At 42.1% G+C, this 20259-nt stretch overlaps 2 protein-coding genes across 2 annotated transcripts in view; both read right to left on the bottom strand.

The window, feature by feature from the left end:
* The window catches only part of LOC310758151 (vomeronasal type-2 receptor 26-like), a gene marked incomplete at both ends in the record, with an annotated part of 29513 nt that extends 28424 nt beyond the window's left edge, over positions 1-1089 (bottom strand). Inside the window, one exon of the mRNA XM_083604081.1 lies at positions 881-1089. Within this exon, the coding sequence (XP_083460207.1) occupies positions 881-1089 (209 nt within the window). The remainder of the gene's footprint in view (positions 1-880) is intronic.
* Positions 1090-5316: 4227 nt separating this feature from the next.
* Positions 5317-20083, bottom strand: LOC310758150 (vomeronasal type-2 receptor 26-like; the record flags this gene model as incomplete). Its single annotated transcript, XM_083604080.1, has 6 exons — positions 5317-6215; positions 6393-6519; positions 12507-12737; positions 14820-15596; positions 18084-18375; positions 19875-20083. 6 exons carry the CDS (start codon positions 20081-20083, stop codon positions 5317-5319), a joined length of 2535 nt encoding a protein of 844 aa, XP_083460206.1.
* Between the last annotated feature and the right edge of the window lie 176 nt (positions 20084-20259).

Here is a 20259-nt window from a genome sequence, read left to right as displayed (position 1 = left end):
GTATAGTCCACGGTATCTTTGCAGGATAGAATGGAGAAAAAACCGTTATAATCTATAATACTAAACTGCAAACAAAAATCATGTCTAATTGGGTAAATGTCCTCCCTGCTGCCTTATTTTACTCCTAATTTTGAAGAAGCTTAATTATGAGCAACATAGATACAGTGGCACCTCCGGTTGAGGACGGGATACGTTCCGGAGCTCTGGTCAGATCCCGAGGTTTCTGCAACTGGAGGGACTGCTTCTGCGCATGCGCATGTGTTGGTAGAGCGCTTCTGTGCGTGCGCGCGTGGCAACAACCCAGCAATATACTTCTGGGTTTGCCGCTTATGTATCCCGAAGTTTACGTAAGCAAAGGGATACGTAAGTGGAGGTGTGACTGTACCAGAACTACTGAGGGAGATGGAGCTCCTTCAACTGCGCATGAAATGGCCAATCCAAAAATGAAGGGGGGGAGGCTGGAACTTATTTGAACCCCACAGCCCTAAAATAGCTTATGGAGATTCTTAAACTGATGCAGCAAGATTCGGTTGTGATAAAACACAATACTACACGAGCTTGTTCCCCGCCTCCATTGCATCTGCAGAAAACAGCAGCAGGTGACACTTTTAGGTGGGTTGCAATGTAATGGAACCACCTCCACCACTGGGGCCTTGTGAGGACCTCAAGATCTCCTGCAACGATTTCACAAAGTTTTTTGCAGATTTCATTTTGTTAACTACAGAAAACGTGCAACAGCCACACCCCCAAAGACCTCCAGGATCCCATAGATCTCCAGCAGAGACCAACCCTAGCTTCAGTCACTTTCATCTCAGAGGGGCTGATCCAGGTGCATCCGGGGAACTGAAGTGAAGCAGAAACACATCAATACATTACTCACGCATAAACCCTGTTAAAGGGGGTGCTGTGGAAGGTGAAGGGAAAACGATCTCCAATGAATCTTGAAGATACAATTCCACCAATGAGATAGTTTCCTGGCCTGTAAAAATTCACAGCATAATTGACATCCCTGATCAGATTCAGTGAGCATTTTGCCTTCTGCTGCATCCCGTAGGTCACAAGAGGGAGCAACAAGAGCAGTGTTACCATTCTGAATCCCCCGGCTACACTTCCTTTCTGATTGTTCCTCTCAATTCCACAGCCAGCTAATCAGAAGAAGCCTAAACTCTTGCAGAGATGTGTCCAGCTCCAGCTTCAGAGACAAAGAGGACATGATATAACGGAGTGCTAGAGCACTTGTTTGCACCCAAAAGTGCCAGGTTCAACCTCACCCAACTGTTCCAGGTAGGGCTGAGGATGTCCTCTACTTGGAGAGCTGCCACCAGTCAGTAGATAGTACTAAGCTAGAAGGCAGCTTCCTATGTTCTGATTAAGCTACACAAGCACTTATCCCCTACACCCTTTCACCTGACGTATATCTTGACTGCAAGGACTCTGTGGCACACAAGATATTTTATATATCTAACTTCTCAGGCACGGTGGAGTAAATAACCTCCTGCTGCTTTTGATCATGATGTTTGTGTTATTGTTCCCAAAGGCAGCATTCAAGGGGTGTGCAAGGGGGATAAGAATAGATCACTGTGGTTCTGATAATAGTAAGGGGAAGAAAGGTCTCCTCTGGGAGCAGGTGCAGAGCAGGAGAAAAACATGTTGACTCAAGAGACTGACAAGGTACAAATCGGGAGAAAGTTGAGTTTGGCTGAACATGATTGACATCAGAAGAGCCCTAAAACTGTATCAGGCGAAGGGCCCATAAAGTCCAGCATCCTCTTCTCAAAATGGACAGCCAGTTGCCCCAAAGGGAAGGCCACTAGCAGGGGGGTCAGTGCAGCAGCCCTTTCCCTACATTTGATGCCCAACAACTGGCACTCAGAGTCTTCCTGCCTCAAACAGTGGAGGGGGGTCATATTCATAAGGGCTAGTAGCTGTTTATAGCCTTATCCACCTCCATGATGTGGCCTAAATATCTATTTTTAAAAAAAACAAAATTCATGTACCACTTTCTTGTACAAAAAAACCCCACAAGAATAATGATAAATTTATTGGGAAAAGACAAGATAAAGAAGATCTATTTGGAAATCCAAAATATAATTAAGTAAAAAGTTAAGCCAAAGATAGATTAAAGAACATGTCAACTTCTACACATCTAAACAGACTTCCCTCAATAAAAATTGTTTTCCCAGGCACCAAAAAGAATACAGAGAGTGTGTCAATAGGCGGAATGTGGCAAAGTGTAGGTGCTGCCACAGGAAGGGATCCATTTCCCCCTGTCCAGAATGAGCATTGTGTGGCACCAGCAGTGCTTTTTTCTGGGGGTACTCAAGGGTGCGCAGTACTCCCCCCACCCCAAACAACTTCATGGTGAGTGCAAGCACCTTCTTTTCTTTCTTTAAAAAAAGCCCTGGGCACCAACAATTGTGCCAGTTTCTCAAACTGAACCAAATGAGTGAATATATAGGGAAGATGACAATTCCTCCAGTCAACTCTTCCCAAGGTGTTAGGAGCTTCAGTGAAACGTTGAGCTTGGCTCAGTAACAAAGGAGCCACCACTGAAGATCTCAGAGCAGAGTTGTAACCGGCTGATGAAGTCCCAATCCAGCCCAATGACCATCTCTGCATGGATGTGATCCTCCAACACCAAGCCAGGGACCCCCCCCCCCAATTGATGAGTGCTGACCTAAGAGTGATTTCAGTGGATGGAGTGGAAGTGACTGTGTCTTGTGTCAAGGTGAAGCATTGGGACAGACACAAGGTGAGATCATGTCAGCCTGTTTCTCATTTCTACCTAGGGCGCAGTTCTTCTTTTAAATGCTCACTCTTAAACCAAGATTTTTCATTTCTCCAAGTGTTTTGAATGTTTACCAGGGGGTCCTAACATGGTGTCCTCCAGATTTTGTTTGATTATCGCTCCCAGCAGCCATCTGGAAACTTATTGAATCAACCAACTTACAAAGACTGACCATCCAAGGATGTCTCCTGCCTCTGCCAAGTGTAAAAGGTGCCGTTACCCTCAATCTCAACAGGAAGTGATCCGAACTTGGCAATGGACTGATGTCAATGTCCCTCACTTATAGTTCACCCTCTTCCTGCCCATTTGAGGGGGGAAAGGTCCAGAGTGTGGCCTGTCACATGCATTGGGACGGTGACATGTTGGGACAGCCCCATAGTCATCGTGGAAGCCATGAAGTCCTGAGCCACTCCAGAAGCAGTTGCCTCGGCATGGATGCTGAAGTCCCCACAAGTAAAGAACTTCTGATTCTTCAGCTGTTTGCTACATAAAAACAATTATCACTTCGTCCATTTCACAATAAAACCCCACAAAGCCACTTTCTATAAATAAATTATGTTCAAACCTCAAATCGAGATGTCATTGTTTCATTTTGTTTTTCACGCAAAAATTCTATGAGAGGTTTCCGGTCTTCAACAAATCTTAACAATGGCTTTTCTCTTATTGAATGTGTCAATTTTGCCATCTCAGCTAAATCCGTTAACTTTAACAGCCATTATTCCAATGTTGGAACGCGGGTGGCGCTGTGGGTAAAACCTCAGTGCCTAGGACTTGCTGATCGTAAGGTTGGTGGTTCGAATCCCCACGGTGGGGTGAGCTCCTGTCGTTCGGTCCCAGCTCCTGCCGACCTAGCAGTTCGAAAGCACCCCTAAGTGCAAGTAGATAAATAGGTACCGCTTTATAGCGGGAAGGTAAACGGCGTTTCCGTGTGTGGCACTGGTGCTGGTTCGCCAGTTGCAGCTTCGTCACGCCGGCCACGTGACCCGGAAGTGTCTTTGGACGGCGCCGGCTCACGGCCTCTTGAGCGAGATGAGCACGCAACCCTAGAGTCGGTCACGACTGGCCCGTACCTTTACCTTTATTCCAGTGTTGGTAATGATGTGTCATTGCATCTTTGCACATATAAAAGTCTTGCAGCTGTGAGCATATAGTGTAACAAAGAGGAGCACACTTTCTAGATACGCCCCCAACTGGAAAGAGAAATGGGACCGCTTTAGACCCAGCTACTCTCCCTGATGCTGCTGTTGGACTTTGCTGCCTGTCCAGCACATTTCCTCTGCGCAAAACTTCTTCCAGGCAGCTTTCCGTGTGAGAAGAAGGAAAAAGTCCACACACTGTTCTTTCTAACAGCGTTTTATTTACATCAGCAGGCAAAAGAACGAACGATTCCACCCGAACTTGGACACATGCTGTGTGTCTCTCTCGCTCCCAGCAAAAAGTCAAAATACTTTCACACAGACAAAGAAAACTGCAGCTTCCGTTGGAAGCCCCTCCCCAGCTGTAGGACATTCAGGAGGTTTAACCCTATACATGCCACAGCTGCACTGAATACCCAGGTGGGCACAGCTGGCTTACACCAACTCCAGTCCACTCACTCATCCACTCAGGTCTCTGTGATATAGATACAATCCGCCTCCTCATCCACAATCAAACCATAGAAGCAACAACAAAACCCCACACAAATTAAAATCAGTTAATCCTTAAACAAGATCCCAATCCAAAATTCTGTTTAGCAGCCTCAGTTTTTGTAGCTAGAGTCAGTCAGGACCCGTCCCTCCTCAGGCCATGTGGAAAAAGGCCTGTAAGGCAGGGAGCAGGTCTTCTGGGACTCAAAGCTGTGAGATAGTTGAGGAAAAGAAAGGGCATCATTTTTGTGACCATAAGATGTAAATAATTTCTCATTTAAAAATTGAATTTATTTGTGATCCCATCAGATTTTGTTATCCTCATTGGTCATTAATTGTTGGACCAAATTATCATATTGGGTTAATAAAATAAAATAAAATAAAATAAAATAAAATAAAATAAAATAAAATAAAATAAAATAAAATAAAATAAAATAAAATAAAATAAAATAAAATCTAGCTGTTAAGGCCTGTAAGGCAGGGAGCAGGTCTTCCAGAACTCAGGGCCATGAGACAGTTGAGGAATAGAAAGGGCAGAGTGACTAAAGTGAGAAGGCAGTGATGCTGAAAGGTAAAATATCAACTGAGCAAAGTGAATGAGGTGTCATACTGAGAGGAAAATGGCAGTTTTAAACAACTGAACTCCTGAGCTCCCTAGAGAAACACAAAAATTCAGCATCACCTGTTGAAAGTGATTAACAATGCTTTTAATGCAGACCAAAGGAAAGATGGTTGGATAGTGTTCTCGAAGCTACCTGCATGAGTTTGACGAAACTGCGGGAGGCAGTGAAAGTCAGGAGTGCCTGGCGTGCTCTGGTCCAGGGGGTCACGAAGAGTCAGACACGACTAAATGACTAAACAACAACAAAAAGAAAAATGGATTATCTCTCTCACTCTCTCTGTTTATTTTTTTGCCATCAGGTACTCCTTCGTGTTCAGTTCGGGCTTCAGTATAATAATGTAGCACTTGGGCATGAAGATAAAGCCCAGAAGCCCAGCACTGGAAGCCAAGATAGAGAAGACCTGCACAGCTACCATGTATTTTCCCTTGGTGCTCAGGTAGGTGGGCACAAAGGACACCCAAACACTGCAGAAGACCAGCATGCTGAAGGTGATCAGCTTGGCTTCATTGAAGGCCCCAGGCAGATTCCTGGCTAGGAAAGCCACCGTAAAGCAGATGGCAGCCAGGAAACCCATGTAGCCGAGGGCAGCGTAAAACATAGCAACAGAGCCTTCATTGCATTGCAAGATGATCTCTCCAGGTAAGGAGCTCATGTCAGAGTCTGGGAATGGAGGAGAAAGTCCCAGCCAGGTGGTGCAGATGACAACTTGGACAGTGGAACAGGAAATGACAATGGAGTTGGCCAGACTTTTCCCCAGCCATTTCCTCAGCCTGTTCCCTGGCTTGGTGGCCAAGAAGGCCAACACCACAGTGATGGTTTTTGCCAACACAGAAGAGACGGCAGATGAGAAGATGATGCTGAAGACCATTTGTCGGAGAAGACAGGTGACTTTCCTTGGCCGGCTGATGAAGAGGAAAGAGGACAAAAAGGAAAACAGAAGGGAGAAGAGGAGGATGTAAGTGAGGTCTCTGTTGTTGCCTTTGACTAGGGGAGTTTCATTGTATTTCATGAATAGTCCCAAAACAAAGCCTGTGGTTGAGGATAAGAGGAGGGCAAAGGAAGCCAGGAGGACCCCCAAATAATCTTCATAGGACAAGAAGGTTATTGCTTTGGGGACACATTGATCTCGCTCCTTGTTTGGATGCTGATCTTCTGGACATTTGATGCATTCATTGGCATCTGCACAGAGTAAAAGAGACATAATTATCCTAACATTAGTCACACACCTAGAGCAGTCTGGATGCTGTTACAATTGTGGGAATTGGTTGGCATATGGGAACAGTCAATAAAGAACACTGTGTTCACTGGTAGAGAAGTTTCAACCCATGGCTTCTTTCCACTGATGTCGTGTCCTACCTTCCTGAGTGGAGATTGTCCCTTCTGAGCAGGGAGCGCAGTCATAGCAGCACGGAGGCTTCCCTTCCTGAATCTTCTTGGCATATCCAGGGCAACAGCTCTTTGTGCATCTTGCATGAGGCGTGGTCTGGAAATAAATAGAAGGAGGAGCATTGAGGCTTTAGGAAATGGATTGTTGAGTTTTGGGAAGATTATCATTGTTGTTGTTGTTGTTGTTGTTTATTCCCCACCCATCTAGCTGGGTTACCCCAGTCACTCTGGGCAGCTTCCCGCACAGATCAAAATATAATAAAGCGTGAAACATTAAAAGCATCTTTACTTCCAATGGCCCAAAGTGAGCTCAGGCCAAATTAGGAGTGATCTCTTTTTTGCCATACTTTAGAGCAGTATGGCTGTGAAATCTCTTTAGTTTTTCTGCTTCTTCCCTTTAACACTTTTCTGTACATACATACAATCCAGGCAGCATGAAATATATGAGGAACAAGAGCTTAACGGCAATGCTAGGATCAAAATAAGAAAAAACATGAGAATTGAACCAGCCATCATAAAAAACTCCTACAAAATGGAGCACTAAAACAACTCATGATACAGTTCCCATCACATCTGCTATGTGTTTGTACAGTTGTGAAATACGGCTGGACTGACTGACTTCTGCTTTGATTCAAAGGCTAAATGGTGTTGTTGAGGTTGGCATGAAGGCTGCAGAACTTGACACCTAGTTTTCTCGTGAGGCATATCTGCACTTCCCATTTTCATTTTAGGAAGCTTTCCCAGCTGGATGAATAAATATTTATTACAGCTGTTCATTTTGTAATTCATTTTGTAAGCCTCATTCATTGTCAGATTTTATACATGCTTATACAACAGTGAGATCCATTAAGCTCATTATCTCCAAGGAAGTTTCCATGACTGCAATAAAAGCCTCATACGTAATGTTCAACAAGCTGTTAGAATGTAGAATATACCATAGATATTAAAGAGGCATGTAACATTTCTCCTACTTTCTTACACAATGTGGGCCGTACAGTACTATTGATTCTGGGTTAATGGTGAACTTTCTACTACAGTATCCTTTTTTATAGCACCAGTCTTAAAGGAAACTATATAAAATTGTTATAAGGTAAAAAAAGAAAAGGTTAAAGAAAAGGACCCCTGGATGGTTAAGTCCAGTCAAATTCAACTTTGGGGTGTGGCGCTCATCTCTGCTTTCAGGCCGAGGGAGCCGATGTTTGTTTTTTTTAATAAATTTTTTATTGGTTTTTTAACACATTTTAAAAGACAAGACAAGACAATACATAAACAAACAAACATATAAACACGTATAATTTCTTAACATTTTTTCCTTAAACCTTCTTTCATCGACTTCCCCATACCTCCCTTTTCTGCATCCCTGTTTTAAATCTTTCCAGCAACCCCTAATTTCAACTTGTGGCACTTTTTTAAATCCTTTTTCTCATATCCAATTGTTTGTCCCTGCAATTCTATTTTACATAACCCAAGACATTTTAACATTCATTAATTTTGCAACAGTTCTTAAGATAAACTTTAAATTTCTTCCAATCTTCTTCCACCGTCTCTCTCCCTTGGTCACGGATTCTGCCAGTCATCTCCGCCAGTCCCATGTAGTCAATCACCTTGGTCTGCCATTCTTCCAGTGTGGGTAGTTCTTGTGTCTTCCAATACTTTGCTAAAAGTACTCTTGCTGCTGTTGTTGCGTACATAAAGAACGTCCTATCTTTCCTTGACACCAATTGGCCCACCATGCCCAGGAGAAAGGCCTCTGGTTTCTTCCCGAATGTGCATTTAAGCACCTTTTTCATTTCATTATAAATCATTTCCCAGAAGACCTTGACCCTTGGGCACGTCCACCAAAGGTGGTAAAAAGTACCTTCAGTTTCCTTACATTTCCAACATTTATTATTGGGCGTGTGGTAAATTTTTGCAAGCTTGACTGGGGTCATGTACCACCTATAAATCATTTTCATAATGTTCTCTCTTAAGGCATTACATGCCGTGAACTTTATACCGGTAGTCCATAACTGTTCCCAGTCAGCAAACATAATGTCATGCCCGATGTCTTGTGCCCATTTAATCATAGCTGATTTAACCGTCTCATCCTGTGTGTTCCATTTCAACAGCAAGTTATACATTCTTGACAAATTCTTAGTATTGGGTTCCAAAAGCTCTGTTTCTAATTTTGACCTCTCCACCTGGAAGCCAATTTTCCTGTCCTGTTTAAAGACTTCATTTATTTGGTAGTAATGAAGCCAGTCTCTTACTTTAGACTTCAGTTTCTCATAACTCTGCAATTTCACTTTTCCCTCCTCATACTCTATAATTTCCCAATATTTTGGCCATTTGGATTCCATATTTAGTTTTTTCACTTCCTTAGCTTCCATTGGTGACAACCACCTGGGGGTTTTATTTTCCAACAAATCTTTATATCGAATCCAAACATTATATAATGCTTTCCTAACAATATGGTTTTTGAAACCTTGATGAGTTTTAACCTTGTCATACCATATATATGCATGCCAGCCAAATCTGTTATTGAACCCTTCCAAATCCAAAATGTCTGTGTTTTCAAGAAGCAGCCAGTTTTTCAGCCAGCAAAAGGCCGCTGATTCATAATACAGCTTTAAGTCCGGCAGGGCAAACCCCCCTCTTTCTTTTGCATCAGTTAATATCTTAAATTTTATTCTGGGCTTTTTGCCCTGCCAGACAAATCTAGATATATCTTTTTGCCACCTCTTGAAACAATCCATTTTGTCCAAAATCTGCAATGTTTGAAACAAAAACAACATTCTCGGCAAGACATTCATCTTGATAACAGCAATTCGGCCCAACAAGGAAAGTCTTAAATTTAACCATATTTCTAGATCTTTCTTAACTTCTGTCCAACATTTCTCATAATTATCTTTAAATAAGTTCACATTCTTGGATGTCAAATTAATCCCCAGGTATTTCACCTTCTTTGCTACCGTTAAACCAGTTTCACTCTGAAACTTCTCCCTTTCAACAGCTGTTAAATTTTTGTCCAGTACTTTCGTTTTCTGTTTGTTCAGCTTAAAGCCTGCTACTTGACCAAATACTTGTATTAGTTCTAAAACTCTTTTCGTACTAGTCTCTGGCTCTTGCAAGGTTAAAACTAGATCATCTGCAAATGCTCTCAGTTTATACTGTTTAGCTCCGACCTGGACCCCCTTAACCAGCTGGTCCTCTCTAATCATGTTTAATAAGACCTCCAGGACCGATATAAAAAGTAGTGGGGATATTGGGCATCCCTGTCGTGTCCCTTTCTCAATAGCAAATTCTTCTGTAACCACATTATTTACAATCAATTTTGCTTTTTGTTCAGAATAAATTGCACCTATACCATTTTCAAAACCTTGGCCTACCCCCATCCCTTGGAGATTCTTTTTCATAAAATTCCAAGAAATATTGTCAAAGGCTTTCTCCGCATCCACAAATATTAAAACTGCCTTAGTATTAATATTAACTTCCAGTAACTCCATAATGTCTATTATGTTTCTCACATTATCTGACAAATGTCTTCCTGGAAGAAAGCCCGCTTGGTCTTTATGAATCTCCCCCACCAAAACTCTTTTCAATCTTTTTGCCAAAATGTCTGCAAAAATTTTGTAATCCACATTGAGTAGTGATATAGGGCAGTAGTTCTTAACCTGGTTCTTTTCAGTCTCTGTCTTTGGTATAAGTGTAATATAAGCTTCTTTCCACGATTCAGGTGCCTTCTTCCCCTCTAAAATTTCATTGCAGACCTCCTTCAACGGTTGTATAAGCCATTCTTTCAGAGCTTTGTAGTATCTGGAGGTCAGTCCATCGGGTCCTGGAGATTTTCCCAATTGCATGTTTTGAATGGCTCCCTCTATTTCTTGCTCAGTTATCTTCTGGTTCAAAATCACTTTGCTCTGTTCAGAATTTTTTTGTAATCCATACTTTTTAAGAAATTCTTCTATTTCTATTTCATTCACCGGCCCTTGTGCATAAAGTCTCCTGAAATAGCTCTGAAAACAGTTTCTAATCTCATTTGGTTTATAGATGTTCTTTCCCTCCACTTCTAAGTTTGTAACCGTATTCTGTTTTTGTCTCTTCTTCAATTGCCATGCCAAAAGTTTCCCACATTTATCTGCCGATTCAAATGTCTTTTGTCTCATTTGTTTTATTTTCCATTCTATCTCTTGGTTCATCAATTCCATATATTGTCTCTGGTAAAACTTAATTTCTCTCAAAATTTCATGTGACTTTGGTTTAGATCTCAATCTTTTTTCTCCTTCTTTTATCTTTTCCAAGATCTTGTCCTTTTGCTCATTCTGTCTCTTCCTTTTTATGGCATTCTGTTGTATTAAAAATCCTCGCATGACGGCTTTACTTGTGTCCCAAATTACTCTTTTTTCCACTTCTGTTCTCAGATTTATCTCAAAATAGTCCTTTACCACTTTCTGGGCCTTTTTGTACACCTCTTTATCTCTAAACAGGGAGTCATTCATCCTCCATCTAAAGGAGCCAGCTGTTGTTGGGTTCATCTCCATCTTTACAGCATTATGGTCGGAACAAGTCTTTGGGCAGATTTCCACTTTCTTAATCTTTGAAGCCATCCCACTAGTTATCCATATTTGGTCAATTCTGGTCCAAGTCATTTTTGCCTCAGAAAAGAAAGTTCCCTCTCTCTCAAGAGGGTTCCTTGTTCTCCAAATGTCAATCAAATTCATATTATCAGTCATTTCAAAAAAGGTCTTAGGTAGTCTCCCATCCTTGGAGACCACCTGTCTTTGTGCTTTGTCCATATTTGTGGAGACGACTCCGTTCATATCTCCCATTAAAATTACATTATAATCCAAATAGTCCATTAATGTCTCATGCAATTTCTTAAAAAATTCTGACTTCCCTTCGTTCGGTGCGTAAACTCCTATTATTAATAATTTTTCTCCTTGAACTTGAATTTCAATTGCCAAATATCTTCCTTGTTCATCTTTAAATATTAATTTGGGAACCAACTTTTCCTTTGCATAAATCACCACTCCTCTTTTCTTCACTTTATCAGATGAAATAAATTCTTGTCCTAATCTTTTATTAATAAGTAATTTTCGGTGCACTCTGGTCACGTGAGTTTCTTGTAAACAAATCAAGTCCAATTGTTCTTTTTTTAAAATATGAAACACCTCCCTCCTTTTTCTGGGGAGATTCAGTCCATTACAATTCCAGCTTAAAATTTGCAGAGACATCTTGTTATTTACTTGGTTACTCCTCCAACTGCTCCAAGCAGGCCTTCTTCTGTTGGTGTTTTAATTGCAAAAGATAAGTTTGAAATGTCTGGTATTTCTGCTAGGTCTGTAGTGTCCACCGTTTCCTTCCAGAGGTCCTCCTCATTCCTTGCCAAAAATTGTTCTTTGTCTTGCACTGTTTTTATCTTAATTTTCTTTCCTTTGTAGTTGAAACAGGCCTTGCGGAAACTCCCATCTGAATGGTATGTTGTTCTTTCTCAGTAAGGTGACCAAGTCCTTGTAGTAGGTCCTCACTTCCAAGATATATTTAGGAATATCTTTGAAAATCTGCACACGAAAGTCTTCAATCTCAAGAGCTCTTTGAAAATGTAAATTTAATATCTTGTCTCTCTCCTCCTGAGATCTCAGAGTTATTAAACAGTCTCTAGGGCTCTTTCTGTTTTGTTTCCTGCCCAGTCTGAAAGCAGTTATTATCTTAAATTCCTCTTCTTTCAAGCTGTCCTGCCAAAATTCCAAAAATTCTTTTGTAAGGTATTCTATCAAATTGTCCTTTTCATTTTCTGGAATCAATCTTAATCTTAAACTTCTACTTTTCCTCTGTAATTCCAGTAAAGACAGGGCAGCATCAGGGAGCCGATGTTTGTCCGCAGACAACTTTCCAAGTCATATGGCCAGCATGTCTAAACGACGTCTAGTGCAGGGAGGACTGTGACAAGATCCAGAGTGCACAGAAACACGGTTTACCTTCCCGCCACAGTGATACTTATTTATCTACTGGCACTGGGAAGCTTTCAAACTGCTAATGTTCAACAAGCTGTTAGAGTATAGCAGGAATCAGAGATATTAAAAAGGCACATAACATTTATCCTACCTTCTTACTCAGTGTGGGCCATACTATTGCCTCTGGATTAATGGTGAACTTTAGATTTGAGGACTTCTGTCTCTCTATGCTCCCAATTTTCACACTAGAATGAGAATTATTAGGAAACAGCACCCAATTCACAATATCAAAGTCAATGGCCAGTGCCCCATTCTCATCCAAGTACTGTGCATCAGCTGAAGTATTAGAAGACAGATGGACTTCTTTCAAGAATGAATGAAGCTAGAATAACAGAGAAAACCACGTTGGATGGCATATATTAGTAAAGACTTATTAATTGGTAATGTATGTAAAGAATGGTCATAATGGATTTAGTAAAGGTGGAACACAAAAGTCTAAGAAGGGTGGAGTCATCTTTCTACTACAGGATCCTGTTTTCTATAGCATCAATCTTAAATGAAAGTATATAAAGAATGATATAAGGTTTTTTTTAAAGGTAAAAGACCCCTGGAAGGTTAATTCCAATCAAATTTGACTTTGGGGTGTGGCGCTCATCTCCACTTTCAGGCCAAGGGAGCTGACATTGTCCACAGAGAGCAAGATGGCTATACAATGGCATCAGGACCTGAAAGTCACAGATTATAAAGACATTTGGAGGAGGAAATCATTGGTTGGATATTCCTTCACTTGTCATATGGGGACATGGCTGCTGTGCACACATGAGAAGAAAATGGGATGTCCCAGTTTTTCCAAGACACCTGTAGGGTATGCTGTGTTCCTATTATGATTATTCCAGAGTTGGAAAATAAATCACAATCTTCAAAAGCGAGAGGCCATTTCTGTATTCTACCCCCCACTCTTTAACCCATATCTAATTCTACCCTTCCTTCCCCACCCATCACACTTTATGTTAGCGCAACTTAATAGGTTTTATAGACAATACAAGGTGAGAGACACAGGTCAACGCAGATGGGTTGGCATGGAATCATCCTATAAAGTAGATAAGCAAGATGGCTAGCTTAAAAGCAATTACATTAAATGTGAGGGGGTTGGGAAACCCTATGAAAAGAAAACGCATCACTTCGTATGTGAACACCATGAAACCACACATTCCTTTCCTACAGGAAATACACAATCCACCGAAAAGAAGCAAACTCCTGGGTGATCCCTGCTTCAGTCAACAAGGGATTGCACCTGGTTCAGGAAAGGCCCGCGGAGTAGCCATAATACTCAGTAGAGACCTGAACTTCAAAGCCACGACAGTGCTAAAAAACAAAATAGGCAGATTCATTTTTGCTAAAGGGACACTAGATAGCAAAACTAAACTGACAATTGGCTCCATATATGCCCCAAACACAAAACAACTGAGTTCATCCAAAAAACCTAAACAAATTCTTTTCCTTCTCCAAAGGGGAAGCAATCCTGGGAGGTGACCTCAACCTAAATATGAGAGGCATCTTTCTGAAAAACACCCACCCTACATCCCCATGGGCAACCTTCCTCTGAAGGCAACCCCAAACATTTAGGGACTCTTGCAAATTGCTACAGGTTCCATTCTGGGTGCCACGGCACAGTGTGCAGACTAGATAGCATTCTGCTCACACTAGGTCTGATCCCCTTAGTTGGATCTGTGAACAAAGGCAGCATTAAAATCACAGATCCTGCCCCAGTAGAATTTGCCCTTAATATATGAGAAGAAACATAAAACACCCCATCATGGCCCTTCAGTCCCATCCTAACCACAAATGAGCTAATTAGAGGGAGTCTCACAAAAACACTCCAAAACTACTTCAAAGAAAATGATGTAGACAATATAACAACCCCCTTCCTTCGGGATGCAATAAAAGCGGTCACAAGAGGAGCCTGCATAAAAGAGAAAGAATCCCTTAAAAAAACAAACCTCTTCAAATATTAGCAAAATAGAACAAGACATAATGGCCCTCTCATCACGTTACAAACAAACTGGAGCTAAAACCCCGCCCCCTTCCTTAAACTTATATCCCAAACATACACTAAGTAGAAGAATAGAAACATAACCACCCCACCCTACTCACCACTCCTCCTCCCCCTCTTCTCCCCCTTATTTCTTCCTAACCTAACTTATATGCAACACTAATGTCTCACAACAAATGAAATTGATCTGTAGAAAACACAACTTGAAAAAAGGAAAATGCACTTATTTTGTAAACTAAGAAATCTTATACAGTGTGCATATATGAGTGTGTTTGTGTGTGTGTGTGTATTATATATCTCTATCTCTATCTCTATCTCTATCTCTATCTCTATCTCTATCTCTATCTCGATATATCTATATCTATATCTATATCTATATCATCTATATCTATATCGCGCTAGAGGCCATACCTGCCATGGCTGTAGACTTTGAAGCTCCATCTTGTCTCCTCCACCCACCATCAACCTCTGCTTTGATCTGGATGAATAGGCTGCATTCAAGGCTTGAGCCACAACTTGGACACTATAGTAAGTGATATAACTGTCTTGGGAGTGGATTCCTTCAATCTCCTCCTGGGGAAGCAATGTCTCCTTCTCCCTGCATCTTTCCCAACTCCTCACGGATGAAGCATGCTCTGAATATGAACATTCATATGCGTTCCACCAAGAAGCAGAAGCTATTGGCTCATAGTAGTCCTTTTTTGCCCCTTGTTTGGTCTTTATTACAAAAGACAAAGAACCATGGGCATATCGGAAGGCCTCCATCTCATAAAACAAGATGGTGTCCTGAAGGCCTGTGGTGATCCAGACTTTCCCCCCAGTTTGTGTCCTTTCAAAGAAAGACTGTACCTCTATGATGACAAAAAATCCATACTGAGTATCTGTGTAGTAAACAAATACATTAACTTGTCTCCACATGGCAGATGGTTCATGAGAGAACCACATGGAAGTTTTCCGTTGTACTCTTTCGGTGAAGGCAACACAAATTTCGCTTTTGCTCATCAGAGGTGTCAAAGTGCTCAAGAACTTTTCTCCATTGCCATTGTCTGAAGCAAAGAGGCCGACCCATGTCCATCTGAAGTGCAGGAGGAGTTGGACCACCCCCTGGTACTGAGCGTCTTCATTTGGGGCCATTGAGTTGACAAAAGGGGACTGTTTTTTATCATGAAGAACAAAGCCAGAACTGAGCTGGTGAGAGAAGGGAAAGAGACCGATGCTTTGCTTTTCAGGACAAATTTAATTATCAACCTCAACCTTATTTGAAATATAGTATTTTAATTTTATTTTAGCAATGTATAAACCACTTAAAAGCTTTGCGATTACAGAGGACCATACCTCAGCACCTTCGTTTAGCAAAGGAAGTGTTCTATATGATTCAGCTGGTTTAGGTCCATTTGCTAGGAATAGGTACATTTATAGCTGCTAAACTCTAGGAGGTTTTTTGGAGGTGGAAGATTTGTAGATAATTGTTGTATTAACTTGTTATTTTATTAGTGGAAAGTTTATATAGGTTGCTTTCATTTATCAATGAATAAATTATGCTTTGTACCTGTTCCTCGGTGACTTATTACTCTAAGAGTAAGACTTTGACGCAGGTGGCACTGTGGGTTAAACCACAGAGCCTAGGACTTGCCAATCAGAAGGTTGGCGGTTCGAATCCCTGTGACGGGGTGAGCTCCCGTTGCTCAGTCCCAGCTCCTGCCAACCTAGCAGTTTGAAAGCACGTCAAAGTGCAAGTAGATAAATAGGAACCGCTCCGGCGGGAAGGTAAACGGCGTTTCCGTGCGCTGCTCTGGTTCGCCAGAAGCGTCTTAGTCATGCTGGCCACATGACCCGGAAGCTGTACGCCGGCTCCCTTGGCCAATAAAGCAAGATGAGCGCCGCAACCCCAGAATCTGTTAGGTATTCAAGGAAGATAGAGTCCTTTTGATGTTGCCCAGCCTGGCTGCCATTGCTATAACAGACTCAGCTTACCGGCTGTCCACCATTTCGGTTCTCACCAGCTGCCAAGCTGCCAGGAAACAGCAAGAGCTGTTTACATCAGATGTCTCACAGCGTGAGAAAGGAAGTGTGAGTCAGTTCTCAGACTGTCTTCAGCGTAACCGGGGTGGAGTTACGTTCGTCCCTTCCGCTCCTGGACTGGAGCAGTGTTGAGTCGTAGTACTCACAAGCTGGGCTGTTTGAGACAGCCAGCCATGCGTGTTGTTTTGTACGCAGTTTAATAAAGTAGATGAAATCTACGAACTGCCTTTTCCTTCTGATGTTTTGTGCAGAAGGGAATTAGTGTGCTTTTCTCATAAGAGCGAAGTTGCTTAATTATCGGTCTCTCTGGACTGAAGGAGGATTCCTGAACGGCAGCCAGAGGATGACCACCGGACTAATCGCCCTGGAGTGCTTCGGGATGCTGGCAGTGGTCCCGGGCGGGTGATAATCCAACAGCAACTTCCACCGGCCGCAGAGCTGCCTGAATGGTGGTGACTGGTGCAGCAGCAGCCTGGCACCTTCCTGCAGCTGTGCTGTCACAGAATGAGGAGGAAGCGCTTCCACCACGGCTGGTAGTAGGATGGACCCACAGCCATGGGGGCAGGAAAAAAGGTGTGCCCTCCTCACACACTTGCTATAGAAGCCAAGACTGGGGGCGGGGCCGTAGTGCAAGTACCGTGTACCAGTGAGTACCACTAGAAAAAAGTTTGCTATTTCTAAGGAAGTAGTTAGTTTTTATGTCTTATACATACAATTAAGATTCTTGCTTGCCTATATTATAGTTGATATGAAAGTAATTTAGATGGCTATTTTCAAACCACCACTGTGGTATGCCTGAGTCAATGCATTGTCTTCCATTTTTCAGTTTGAAGTTTTTGGTATACCGATCTTATTTCATTTCTCCATTGACCCCGGATCTGGTCTTTGCTTATTAACTTTTTTAAAAAATGATTTTTTCTGAATTAAATATTTCTCTTTTGGGGTAAACGTTTTCCATTTTTCAGATATTTTTTGTATCAATATTGCACAACTATAGGTTTCTGCTGCATCCCAGCTTACTGGCCAGGTTACCTCTAGAGTAATATTTTGGCTCATTTCTAACTCTTTCAATTGGCAAGACGTAGTTGTCCAAACATAATAATTTGTCATATCGAGTTTCTGCAAGTTGTATCTTTAGCAATATTGGGGCATAATCAGCATAAATCATTGAGTGGATTTCAGTTTTAGTCATCTTTGCTACTGGGCATGAAGCAAAGAGAGAAAATCTCTATGGAAATATGAATTGTAGACATGAGAATAGAAAGTGAGATCTTTATCATTAGGATAGTAGATTCTCCAAATATCTATCAAGCTATTTTCTTCCATTATTCTATTAAAGGTATTGGCTAGATTGCATTGCTTGAGATCTGTCAACCATAGATGAAATCATACCATTGAAGTCACCTCCAAGTATTATTCCACCTTTAGCATGGCTTTTTATTACATTATTTGTAGATGGGGGGGGGGAGATCGGTTATTTATTGATGCGTTAATGCACATTGAAGGATATCTATATTGAAGCAGTTGTACATTTAGCATTACGTTCCTTTCTTACTACCATTTTGCTCAATTTATTTAATAAAATAGTTATAGTATCCTCAGCATAATTTGTTGTTTTGTGAGATGACAAATGTCAGGTGTGCCCATTCTTACTTGTGGGATTTTGTAGATGCCCAACATGCCTGCAATGTGCATGGAGATGTCGGATTCACCCCGTTCAAGAACAGCCAGTAACGTTTTCTGCCTTCCACAGGTGTAGTTTGGGATATTGATTTTCCCACCAGCAAGCAGATCTGTCAGGGCATCAGAAGTTGTTCTTCCATCAAAATGGGTCTCATAGATGCTGTAGCCCAGGGTGATGTTGGGTAGGAGCCTGGAGTTAAGATTGACATCCTGAATGGCCAGCAAGAAGCTAAGAATTTGCCATGCCCTCTTATTCACAGAGCTGCAAAAAGAATTATGCCACATAGTCGTGTTCGATTCAGTGAAATTGAAAGTCACATTCTTTTTTTTTTGTAAATCAAACCCAATGGTAAAGGAGCCCAGTAAGCAGAGAACAGTGGGGCAATGCCCATGGTATCTTTGCAGGAGAGGAGAATGGAGTAAAAACCAGGACACAAACCAGCCCCCTGAACCCAGCACCAGCTCCAGTGGCAGAGGCTCCAACTGTATTTTATTCTCTGAACTGCCCTGAGATTTTAGGATGAATGGCAGCATATAAGTTTAATAAATAAATACAGAAAAACTTACGCCTAAGATTGAGGAGGACGGTTTCACATATGACATCACACGCATGACATCACATGACATCGCATGACGTTTTGGGAGGAGCCAGGGAATGGAGCCAAACACAGTTGATGATGGCTCCTCATTTCTGAGACTCGACACTTCCGGTCTTAGATGGCTCCATGAGCAGTTACTCTCTTCTCCTCTCCCTGCTAAATATCTTAAGGATTTCTAAAATACTTCTAGTATACTAAACTCTTAAAAATACATCTCTATGAGGCTGCTGGGAGAAACCATGGGGGGTTTGGGCTGGGTGTTCATCAGTATGCAAATTATACTCAGCTCTACCTCTCATTTAAATCGGAACCAATGAAAGCAGTGAATGTCCTGTGTGAGTGTCTGGTGGTGGTTGGAGGATGGATGACGGCTAATAGATTGAGGTTGAATCCTGACAAGGCAGAAGAACTGTTTTGGGGGGACAGGGGCTGGGCAGGTGTGGGTCTTGATCCTGAATGGGGTAACTGTGTCCCTGAAGGACCAGGTGTGCAGCCTGGGAGACTCAACAGCCTTCAAGGGCTTAGAATCCTCCACTCCACGGGCTCAGGGAAGATTTGGGAAGCCTGGCTCAACTTTGTCCAGTGGTCAGTAGCCACCACTGTATCTAAGGTCTTCTCCAGGCATTATATATCTCACAAACATTGCTTCCCATTAAATGGTTGGCATGAGAAGCATGAGAAGAGCACCTGCCTAAGCATAGTAGAGAGTTACAGTTTTCAGTTGCATAGATTGCTTTGTGCCTGGGCAAAATAATTGTGCATTGAACATTGTGATCCCCATCTATCATTGCACCCAGCTATAAAGGACAAGCCTGCCTTTCAACATTCACTTTTCTGAGTGAGAGAAGCAATCTCCCGTTCATCTCCAGGTGAGGGTAGTGGCTCAGTCCTGGGGCCAGAAGATTTTATTGGGTTGAGAGTGGGAGAACTCCACAGTTTTCATGCCAAGAAATACTCCAAGGTTCCATGAGACACAATGAAAGAATGAATGTCATTTGCTAAGTACAGAAAAACTGCAACAGGCATACCCTATAGACCTCCAGGGCCCCAAAGATCCCCAAGAGAGACCCACCCTAACTTCAGTCATTTTCATCTCAGAGGGGCTGACCCACGTGCATCAAGTGCATTGAGTGTAGAAGAAACGCATCAATATATTACTCACGCATCAACAAAGTTAAAAGGGGTTTTGGAGAAGGTGAAGGGCAAACGATCTCCAATGAATTTTGAAGATACGATTCCACTAATGAGATGGTCTCCTGGCCTGTAATAATTCACAGCATAATTGATATCCCTGATCAGATTCAGTGAGCATCTTGCCTTCTGCTGCATCCCGTAGGTTGCAAGAGGGAGCAACAAGAGCAGTGATATCATTCTGAATCCACCAGCTACACTTCCTTACTGATTGTTCCCCTCAACTCCACAGCCAGCTAATCAGAAGAAGCCTAAACTCTTGCAAAGACGTGTCCACCTCTGGCCATAGAGACAAAGAGGAAAGGCTATAGCTCAGTGGTAGAGCATTGGTTTGCACCCAACAAGTGCCAGGTCCA

The sequence above is a fragment of the Podarcis filfolensis genome (genome assembly GCF_964270895.1).
Source record: "Podarcis filfolensis genome assembly, chromosome: 2".
NCBI lineage: Eukaryota > Metazoa > Chordata > Lepidosauria > Squamata > Lacertidae > Podarcis > Podarcis filfolensis.
This window is presented reverse-complemented; position numbering and strand designations above follow the sequence as displayed.